Raw genomic sequence first — 11,208 nt, 5'->3', positions numbered from 1 at the left:
CTCATTTTGTTTAGAAATTAGGCTGGGTTCTGTGTTTGTCTCGTTAACGTCATCCCTTCCTGGTGAGAAGGGGGGAAAACTGAAGCAGCAAAGGCTGGAAGAGCTTCAAAGAGGCAAAAATAGCCACTGTGGTCAAATTTGTACTAAAACACTGAATTTTCACTGAATTTTCACTGAATTTTCACTGAATTTTCACTGAATTTTCACTGAATTTTCACTGTTGGAAGGGACCATGGGGCCCTTAACACTATTAAATCCGATGCGCTTTTCCTTGGGTGAGGTGCCTGCTCCTCTAAGTGAGAGGTTGTTGCCAATTTTCACTGAATTTTCACTGAATTTTCACAGTTGGAAGGGACCATGGGGCCCTTAACACAATTCAATCCAATGTGCTTTTCCTTGGGTGAGGTGCCTGCTCCTGTAAATGAGAGGTTGTTGCGTTCTCTGCTCTAAAATCGCTATTTTTTTCCTGCTTTTTGGCTGCTTTCCATCATTAGTAGCTTTTAGAGAAGCTCATTAGTCCAAGAAGGCACTTTTGGTGGAGTTTGCTTAAAGGTTCCTGTAAGCGACGCCAAATTTTGGATGTCGAGGCCTTTTTTTTACCACAACTTTCTCCCCCTGCGGCGCTAAAACGCAACATCTCACCCGAATTTACCCGTTTTTTACTTAATTTTCAGCACTGACCTGCGGGTGAAGCACGACGGGGGTCTCTCCCGTCGGGGTTCACTTCTATTTTTTTCTTCTTTTTATTTTTTTTCTTTTTTTTTCCCCGTTTCAGAAAACATGCCTTGAACTGCCACAGGATGAAGCCGGCTCTTTTCAGCGTTCTCTGCGAGATCAAGGAGAAAACAGGTGCGTTGGGGGGCTCCTTCCAGCCTCATTTTTCCAAGAAAAAACCCCAAATCCCCCCCTCTCCCCCTTCACTCATCAGCTCTGCCCTCCTTTCGATTTTCCCTGCGAGATTCTACAATTTAAGGTTATTTTTTGGGGTTTAATAATCTCCCATAAGCTGGAAATTGTTTTTTATGATGCTGTCCGTGCAAGAGTTTGGGGAAAATGATGCTGCTCCGTTGAGTTTTGGTTGTGTGTAGGTGGAAAATCTATAGATTGGGGTTTTTTTTTGACACTTGGCTCAATATTTAAAATAATTCTGTATAAGGCTGCTGCATTGTTAGGCTTTTTTTTAATTCCTTTAAGGAATTGGTACCAAAATTGCGGTGGTAGGAAGAGGTCAAAATTGAGAAATAACTGGATTCTGGAGAAAAAAAAGAGAGAGGACACGTGGGGAGGAGGGGAAAGGCAGAAGGAGCAGGAGGTGGAGCTGGTGATCTCGCAGCTTTTTGGAGGAGCAGAAGCTCTGGGGGCAAAAGGATTTTGGTTTTTTTTTAATTAGATGCTTCTATGTCAACGATCAAACAGTGGTGTTTGAATATCTATAAATTAATATAATCAAGAAGCTATAAATATCTATAAATCTATCGAATTTCTATAAATCCACTATAATTTTGGTGGGGTTTTTCGAGAATAACACCTTTTTTTCTACATAACTAAAATGGTGGTGGGTTTTTTTTTTGTTTGTTTGTTTTTTTAAGTTGGATTAACATTTAACATCTTAACTCTCCATTTGGCTTATTTTTAATAAAATACTGAAAGTCAGGGTGCTCCTTGTGGGATTTTAGGCCCGTAGGGTTCCCTCCTCTGCCCCGTCCTCGTCATCACGGGCGGCTTTTACACCTTAATTTCTGCAGAATTTGGTCACCTGCGTCGTGTTTTCGTGACTTTTGCTTCCGAAGAAAAAATCCTGATATTTAGGGGGTGTGAGAGGATCGCTCCCCTTTGAGAAGGGCTTTATCTCTTTTTTTTTTTTGCTCTTTTTATGGCAAAAAAATGCCTTTTGCCTTTTTATTGACTGAAAATGTGACTTCTCTGAGCTCGATGCACTTGCAGGAACGGCCTCGGATATCGCGCCGCTGCCGGATTTGTCCCAGTCTTGGTGATTTTTTGAATGTCTGATGCTCTGTCTATCCCTTATTTAAATTACAGGGAGCAGATGTTATGGCTCGGAGCAAACAAAAGCCTGAAGGTTTTGGGTTCTCTTTGTGACCCGGCCGCAAAAGCTGCTTTTTTTTTTTTTTTGCCTTTTTTTTTTTTGCAGATTAGGACACACAAGCCAAGCTGTGATTTTTTTTTTTTTTTTTTTTTTTTTCTCAGAAATGGGTTTCAAACACGTTTTTCCCCCCTCCTCCCCCCTCTGTTTTTTCTCTCACTCTTTGTTGGACGTCGGTGTCATTCACAATAGAGCAGGATAAGCCTTTGCAGTCGGCTGGAAGGTGCTGAAAAATTCTCCCCAGTAGCATTTATTAATTAAAAAGAAATCGCAAATGAGTCTTTGGAACAAAAATACATTTGGCCACATTTAGTGCTTTGGTCCATCCCCCCCAAATGGTTTTAATTCTTTAAAATTTTAACCCAGTTACAGGGAAACCAGGTATTTTATCTTCAATTCTGAAATACGTGCCTGGATCGTATGGAGCTATTTGAAGATTTAATCCCATAAAACCTTAATTTTTGGGGGAACTCATGGAAGCATTTGGAGCATTTTTCAATCGATGCAGCAAAGGGTTTTGTTTTGTTTTGGGGTTGTTTTTTTTTGCTGGTTGGGTTACACTTCAGCTCCAATTCAACCAATACAGATTCAATCTTCAAATGGGAATTAACCATCCCTAGTGTTAACGAGCGCCGGCTTTTGGGGCTGAATGTTAAATTTCAGAGTGTTTCTTCTTGGCTGGGCAGACACTGGCCTGGGGATGGGCTTTCAGGCCCCTCAGGGGAAGGGGAAGTGTGTTCCTACCCACTTTTCTGGGACTCTTTCTTTATTTTCTGGGACTCTTTCTTTATTTTCTGGGACTCTTTCTTTATTTTCTGGGACTCTTTCTCTCCTGGTTGAAAAAGGGGGTGAGAAATCTGTGTGGTACGACACGAGGTGGGCCCTGTGGTACTTTGGTGGCGTTTAGAAGGGATTTGTGTCACTTTAGGTGACCTTTTAGTAAAAGTCTACGCTTCTGCCTTCTCACCCAACTGAGATTTGTGGATTGGCAAATCGAGGAAGCTCTTCTGTCTGATTAAAGGGGTGGGCAGTCAGTATTTAGCATGAGTTCCAGGATAAATATTTGCGTTATTTTCTAGGATAAATATCTGGGTGGTGGGATCTTCTGGGAGGTGGACGAGGAGGACCCTTCCCCTCTGCAGAGGTAGCTCAGGCTTCTCACGCGCCTCATTCCTGGCCCCAAAATGGCAGGTTTTGGTTCTAACTTTGTGAATTCTGTACCAAATAACCCCATTTATCCTGCTCTTCTGCATGGAAAAATTCAGAAAGGAAAGCAAAGTGTGTCTATCGCTTCTTTTGGTACCGGTGATCTTGCACCGTTCATTACAGAACTGCAACTCTTTAATTAATGAGATGTAAATATATTGTAATGATGGCATTTGAATACTGAGTGAGACTTCAGCACCTTAGGTTGTGATGTATTTTAATTAGAGATTAATTAGAAATGATGGGAATTTCATTTTGCTTAGGATAATTATTTTACATATTTGATGACTATCTGGTAGGGGATGTTGCCACAGAATGCAAAATATTCTCCATCTGATGGGAGCAACTCTTTGGGCTTTTTGAGCCAGTGGAGGGATTTTCTTAAACATCCATAAAAATGATGGATTAGGAAGGATTTAAGTGTGAAAGATTGAAGTGTTGAAGGATTTTACTGTGACGCCAGAACTTTCTGAATCGTGCTTAAAACACTGTGTCCTAACTCCAATCTCAGCGCCTTGACTCAAAGCCTTGAGAATGATCAGAATTTTTATATGTTCTTAAACTATCCTGGGCCATCAAATTCCAAAATTTGCTGGCTAAAAGGCTACTGAGAAGGGACAAGCTTCCTAGAGAAGCCTTCTCCTCGAAGGATGGTGAGGATCGTCAGCAGGTGATGAGCGGGGCCGAAAGCTCATGGGGGAGATGCTTTGGTTCAAGCCAAAGGTATCCATTCCAGGAGATTATTAACTTAATTAATGTCTGTGGTGATGATTTCTGGAGAATTTGTGGTTTAGCTCTTGGACCTGTTAAGATGCAGTTGTCCCAGAGTTTAAAATGAACCTGATGGAGCGGGTTGGACGGAGAGAGTTGAGAGAGTTGGACGGAGTCCTTTGAGAGAGTTTAGTAAATCAGGTTGGAAGGGCTCTAAACTACTAATTAACCACTAATTATTTAAACTTCTAGGTTGGAAATGCAGTTTGTGGTGTGGTGATGATGGGTAACTCCTTTCCTAGTTCCTTGTGACTCGGGGCAGAGCCAAGTGATGATGGGTAACTCCTTTCCTAGTTCCTAGTTCCAACAGCTTCTTCCCTGGAGACGGGGAAGGTGCTTTAGACACGCTTTTCAGCAGTCAACTTGAGACAAGCTTATGTGTAATTGATGATAACTAATGTCTAATTACCATAATTAGACAAGTGACATAAAATTAAGCTGCAGCTGGGAGCTTGACTTCAACACGAGGTTCTCTGATGTGCATCATAATGTGCACAAAAAAGATGTTTGGCAGCAGCACATTCAAATGAGGTGCCACCAAAATGTCTGTTTAGTCCAATTTAGGTTTTCCAGCCCAAACAGTTTGGTGGGATTTTTACCCAAAAAGCCTGAGGAGCAAAAGGTCAACTCGCTGCTGGAAGAACTGGGGATTTTTATAACCAAAAAAACACCAACAAATAAAAACCCCACCCTTATTTCTGTTTCATTTCTTGTAATGTCCACTCGGTAATGGGTGACTGCAGTAGATGGTCTGCTGTTTTTTTTAAAAAAAATACATTAATTTTAATTCCTCAATGAGTTTAAAAAGCCACAAACTTTTAAAATAGTCAACAGTTCCCTCATTGCTGTCTTCTTCAACAGTTTCCCATTTCTAGTTATTTTTACCTTACCTTTTTCCTCTTGTAAAAAAACCCCCTTGGGGGATGTTCTGGAGATGACCTGGATCACGGTGAGAGAGCGAAGGGCTGTGGCCACTCCTTTTCTTCAGAATTATGGAATAATTTCTTTCTAATCTGCAAAATATTAAGTTCAGCAACATTATTATAAGCACGGGCTGCTCTTGTGGTCAGAATTATTGGGGTTTGGTTTAAATTGAGCTATTCTTTTGCCTACAAAATGCTGGAAATGGTTATAAATGCCTATTTTTAACGTCTCTGTTCATCCTTCTCCTGCCCTCCCACCAGAATCTTGGCACAAAAAGAGGTCTTTTGTGTTTCTCTTCGGGCTCGTTAACCTGCCAATTACAATTTGGGAAAAGGTCGTTAGAATTCGGTAGCTTCACAAGGTAAAGAGCAACTGTTCATCAAACTCCAATCGTCTAGCAATTAAAATCAAATTAAAAGCCAAAAAGCCCTCGGCGTTTCGTTGCGTTGACTCAACACATTGTGTTTTCTTAGGCCTTTTTTTAAAAAAAAAAAATCAAAAAATTTAGGAAATTAAGGTTTTTAAGCCCAATTTGCTTGGAATCAAGTGAATAATCCAAGTGCTTCCTAAATGTGGTATAAACAACCATGAGCCTGAGTTCTATGTCCAGTTCTGGGCTTCCCATTTCCAGAAGGACTGGGAGCTGCTGGGGAAGAGTCCAGCGGAGGCTGCGAGGATGATGAGGGACTGGAGCATCTCTCTGATGAAGAAGGGCTGAGAGGCTTTTTAGCCTGGAGAGAGAGAAGAAGAGAAGGCTGAGAGGGGACCTCATCAAGGCTTATCAATATCTAAAGGGTGGGTGGCAAGAAGATGGGGCCAGACTCTTTCCAGTGGTGCCCGGTGATGGGACAGGGAGCAATGGGCACAAACTGGGATATGAGAAATAAGGAAAATGTCACTTTGAGGATTCCAAAGCCCTGGAAGACGCGGCCCAGAGAGGGTGTGGAGGTCTCCTTCTCTAGAGATACTCCAAATATCCATGAAAATGATCCTGTCCAACCTGTTCCCAGTGACCTGCTGGGGCAGGGGGTTGGATGAGATGATCTCAGAAGGTCCCTTCCAACCCCAACCAGGCTGTGATTCCGCGATTCCATGATTTGTCTTATTATCTACTTGCATTTCAAAACCTGTTTTGGTGTTTCCTGGTCCTGCTGCTTGTGATGAGTTGCCTCGTGGCTTCGTTAAACACTTTGGTTGGTTGATTGGTTGTTTTTTTTTTCCCCTTGAGCTCAAGACCTAAAACCTCTCGAGAACATTTAAATGCTTTGCCAGAATTGAAGCGGATGCTCTTTCCTGTTTCGGAACTAACCTTTTGCTTCCCTCTTTATATTTATCTAGTGTTAAGTATTCGTGGTATTCAGGAAGAAGATCCCCCAGATGCCCAACTAATGAGACTAGATAACATGTTGCTGGCGGAGGGTGTCTCCGGGCCCGAGAAAAGAGGAAGAGGAGGACCGATGGCTGTAGCAGCAACATCAGGTGGCTGTCCAAATGACAATAGCATTGAACACTCTGACTACAGGGCCAAGCTGTCACAGATCCGACAGATATACCACTCTGAGCTAGAGAAATATGAACAGGTGATCTTTCTGCATGGAAGAGTTTTTATCATCTCAATTAAAAAAAAAAAAAATTTAAAAAAAAAAAAAAATTAAAAAATAACCCTTTTTTCCTTTGGTGTCGGTTGTGAGCGCAGAGCAGGGAGCGGAATGAATTCAGGTGGAAAAAAAAAAAAAACTCAGTTGAAAAAGTTATCTCAGTGTTACAGGAGTGGAGCTGGAGGGACTGGACATCAGACTAGAGATAATGAATGTCTCATTTATCTTTGTTGCCGTTTTTTAAGGGTAAACAGGCTAAAGCTGCAACATGGAAACGCCTCGAAAGTGTTGTTTTTGTGGGTTGTGCTTCCTCGATGCAAGGTATGAAAAAACAACCTTCTCAGCCATGACTGACATTTAAAACCCAATTTAAAACACTATTTTTTTGTTGCCCGATGCCAGTTGTTGTCCAAGAAATCCCAAGTCTCTCATTGCGGGTGTCAATCTGCTTTAAATATTAAGAATTTCCCCCCTTTTGCTACCAACATCTATCTAATTCCTCAGTTACAACTTGATTCTTACATTCTCCTTCAAACAAAATGTATTTTAAAGCAAAAAAAATCAAAAAAGCCATCATGATCCTGCGCTCGCGCTTCCTCGACACAAGGTACGAGAAAACAACCTTCTCAGCCATGACTGACATTTAAAACCCAATTTAAAACACTATTTTTTTGTTGCTGGATGCCAGTTGTTGCCCAAGAAATCTCAAGTCTCTCATCCCCGGTGTCAATCTACTTTAAATATTAAGAATTTCCCCCCTTTGCCACCAATATCTATTTAATTCCTCGGTTACAACTCGATTCCTAAATTCTCCTTCAAACCAAATGTATTTTAAAGCAAAAAACACCCAAAAAAGCCATCATGATCCTGTGCTCGCGCTTCCTCGACGTAGAAAACACCTTCTCAGCCACGACTGACATTTAAAACCCAATTTAAAACACTATTTTTTTGTTGCTGGATGCCAGTTGTTGCCCAAGAAATCCCAAGTCTCTCATCCTTGGTGTCAGTCTACTTTAAATACTTTAAATATTAAGAATTTCCCCCCTTTGCCACCACCATCTATTTAATTCCTCGGTTACAAATCGATTCTTACATTCTCCTTCAACCAAAATGTGTTTTAAAGCAAAAAACAACCAAAAAAGCCATCATGATCCTGCGCTCGCGCTTCCTCGACACAATGTACAAGAAAACACCTTCTCAGCCACAACTGACATTTAAAACCCAATTTAAAACAAAATTCTTTTGTTGCTCGATGCCAGTTGTTGCCCAAGAAATCCCAAGTCTCTCATCTTCGGTGTCAATCTGCTTTAAATATTAAGAATTTCCCCCCTTTGCCACCACCATCTATTTAATTCCTCGGTTACAACTTGATTCCTAAATTCTCCTTCAAACAAAATGTGTTTTAAAGCAAAAAAACCCCAAAAAAGCCATCATGATCCTGCGCTCGCGCTTCCTCGACGTAGAAAACACCTTCTCAGCCACGACTGACATTTAAAACCCAATTTAAAACACTATTTTTTTGTTGCTGGATGCCAGTTGTCACCCAAGAAATCTCAGGTCTCTCATCCTTGGTGTCAGTCTACTTTAAATACTTTAAATATTAAGAATTTCCCCCCTTTGCCACCAACATCTATTTAATTCCTCGGTTACAACTTGATTCTTACATTCTCCTTCAAACCAAATGTAGCTTAAAGCAAAAAAAAAAAAGCCATCATGATCCTGCGCTTGTGCTTCCTCGATGCAAGGTATGAAAAAACAACCTTCTCAGCCACGACTGACATTTAAAACCCAATTTAAAACACTATTTTTTTGTTGCCCGATGCCAGTTGTTGCCCAAGAAATCCCAAGTCTCTCATTGCGGGTGTCAATCTCCTTTAAATATTAAGAATTTCCCCCCTTTTGCTACCAACATCTATTTAATTCCTTGGTTACAACTCGATTCCTAAATTCTCCTTCAAACCAAATGTATTTTAAAGCAAAAAACACCCAAAAAAGCCATCATGATCCTGTGCTCGCGCTTCCTCGACGTAGAAAACACCTTCTCAGCCACGACTGACATTTAAAACCCAATTTAAAACACTATTTTTTTGTTGCTGGATGCCAGTTGTCACCCAAGAAATCTCAGGTCTCTCATCCTTGGTGTCAGTCTACTTTAAATACTTTAAATATTAAGAATTTCCCCCCTTTGCCACCAACATCTATTTAATTCCTCGGTTACAACTTGATTCTTACATTCTCCTTCAAACCAAATGTAGCTTAAAGCAAAAAAAAAAAAGCCATCATGATCCTGCGCTTGTGCTTCCTCGATGCAAGGTATGAAAAAACAACCTTCTCAGCCACGACTGACATTTAAAACCCAATTTAAAACACTATTTTTTTGTTGCCCGATGCCAGTTGTTGCCCAAGAAATCCCAAGTCTCTCATTGCGGGTGTCAATCTCCTTTAAATATTAAGAATTTCCCCCCTTTTGCTACCAACATCTATTTAATTCCTCGGTTACATCTCAATTCCTAAATTCTCCTTCAAACCAAATGTGATTTAAAGCAAAAAACAACCAAAAAAGCCATTATGATCCCACGCTCGCGCTTCCTCGACGTAGAAAACACCTTCTCAGCCACAACTGACATTTAAAACCCAATTTAAAACAAAATTCTTGTTCGATGCCAGTTGTTGTCCAAGAAATCCCAAGTCTCTCATCCTTGGTGTCAATCTGCTTTAAATATTAAGAATTTCCCCACTTTGCCACCACCATCTATTTAATTCCTCAGTTACAACTCGATTCTTAAATTCTCCTTCAAACAAAATGTATTTTAAAGCAAAAAACAACCAAAAAAGCCATTATGATCCCACGCTCGCGCTTCCTCGACGTAGAAAACACCTTCTCAGCCACAACTGACATTTAAAACCCAATTTAAAACACTATTTTTTTGTTGCTTGATGCCAGTTGTTGCCCAAGAAATCTCAGGTCTGTCATCCCCGCTGTCAATCCTCTTTAAATATTAAGAATTTCCCCACTTTGCCACCACCATCTATTTAATTCCTCAGTTACAACTCGATTCTTAAATTCTCCTTCAAACAAAATGTATTCTTGCGCTTCCTCGACGCAAGGTATGAGAAAACAACCTTCTCAGCCACGACTGACATTTAAAACCCAATTTAAAACACTATTTTTTTGTTGCTGGATGCCAGTTGTTTCCCAAGAAATCCCAACTCTCTCATTCTTGGTGTCAATCTACCTCAAATATTAAGAATTTCCCCCCTTTGCCACCACCATCTATTTAATTCCTCGGTTACAACTCGATTCCTAAATTCTCCTTCAAACCAAATGTATTTTAAAGCAAAAAACCCCAAAAAAGCCATCATGATCCTGTGCTTGCGCTTCCTCGACGCAAGGTATGAGAAAACAACCTTCTCAGCCACGACTGACATTTAAAACCCAATTTAAAACACTATTTTTTTGTTGCTGGATGCCAGTTGTTTCCCAAGAAATCCCAACTCTCTCATTCTTGGTGTCAATCTACCTCAAATATTAAGAATTTCCCCCCTTTGCCACCACCATCTATTTAATTCCTCGGTTACAACTCGATTCCTAAATTCTCCTTCAAACCAAATGTATTTTAAAGCAAAAAAAACCAAAAAAGCCATCATGATCCTGCGCTCGCGCTTCCTCGACGCAAGGTATGAAAAAACAACCTTCTCAGCCACGACTGACATTTAAAACCCAATTTAAAACACTATTTTTTTGTTGCCCGATGCCAGTTGTTGCCCAAGAAATCCCAAGTCTCTCATCGCGGGTGTCAACCTGCTTTAAATATTAAGAATTTCCCCCCTTTGCCACCACCATCTATTTAATTCCTTGGTTACAACTCGATTCCTAAATTGTCCTTCAAACCAAATGTATTTTAAAGCAAAAAACAACCAAAAAAGCCATCATGATCCCGCGCTCGCGCTTCCTCGATGTAGAAAACACCTTCTCAGCCACAACTGACATTTAAAACCCAATTTAAGACAAAATTCTTTTGTCGCTCAATGCCAGTTGTTGCCCAAGAAATCTCAAGTCTCTCATCCTTGGTGTCAATCTGCTTTAAATATTAAGAATTTCCCCCCTTTGCCATCAACATCTATTTAATTCCTCGGTTACAACTCGATTCCTAAATTCTCCTTCAAACCAAATGTATTTCAAAGCAAAAAAAACCAAAAAAGCCATCATGATCCTGTGCTCGCGCTTCCTCGACGTAGAAAACACCTTCTCAGCCACGACTGACATTTAAAACCCAATTTAAAACAAAATTCTTTTGTTGCCCGATGCCAGTTGTTGCCCAAGAAATCTCAAGTCTCTCATCATTGGTGTCTATCTGCTTTAAATATTAAGAATTTCCCCCCTTTGCCACCAACATCTATTTAATTCCTCGGTTACAACTCGATTCCTAAATTCTCCTTCAAACCAAATGTATTTCAAAGCAAAAAAAACCAAAAAAGCCATCATGATCCTGTGCTCGCGCTTCCTCGACGTAGAAAACACCTTCTCAGCCACAACTGACATTTAAAACCCAATTTAAAACAAAATTCTTTTGTTGCTCGATGCCAGTTGTTGCCCAAGAAATC

The 11,208-nt window shown here is 40.5% G+C and overlaps 1 protein-coding gene across 1 annotated transcript in view; it reads left to right on the top strand.

Annotated features, from left to right (window-relative positions):
- Positions 1-318: 318 nt before the first annotated feature.
- Positions 319-11,208, top strand: part of PBX4 (pre-B-cell leukemia homeobox 4) — a 13,616-nt gene continuing 2,726 nt past the window's right edge. The window contains exons 1-2 of the mRNA XM_014940196.1: positions 319-849; positions 6,344-6,657. Coding sequence (XP_014795682.1) covers positions 801-849; positions 6,344-6,657 — 363 coding nt within the window. The 5' untranslated portion in view covers positions 319-800. The remainder of the gene's footprint in view (positions 850-6,343; positions 6,658-11,208) is intronic.

The sequence above is a fragment of the Calidris pugnax genome, unplaced genomic scaffold (assembly GCF_001431845.1).
Source record: "Calidris pugnax isolate Ruff unplaced genomic scaffold, ASM143184v1 scaffold100, whole genome shotgun sequence".
Classification (NCBI taxonomy): Eukaryota; Metazoa; Chordata; class Aves; order Charadriiformes; family Scolopacidae; genus Calidris; species Calidris pugnax.
Note: the sequence above shows the minus strand (reverse complement) of the source record. Positions and strands in the feature narration are given on the sequence as shown.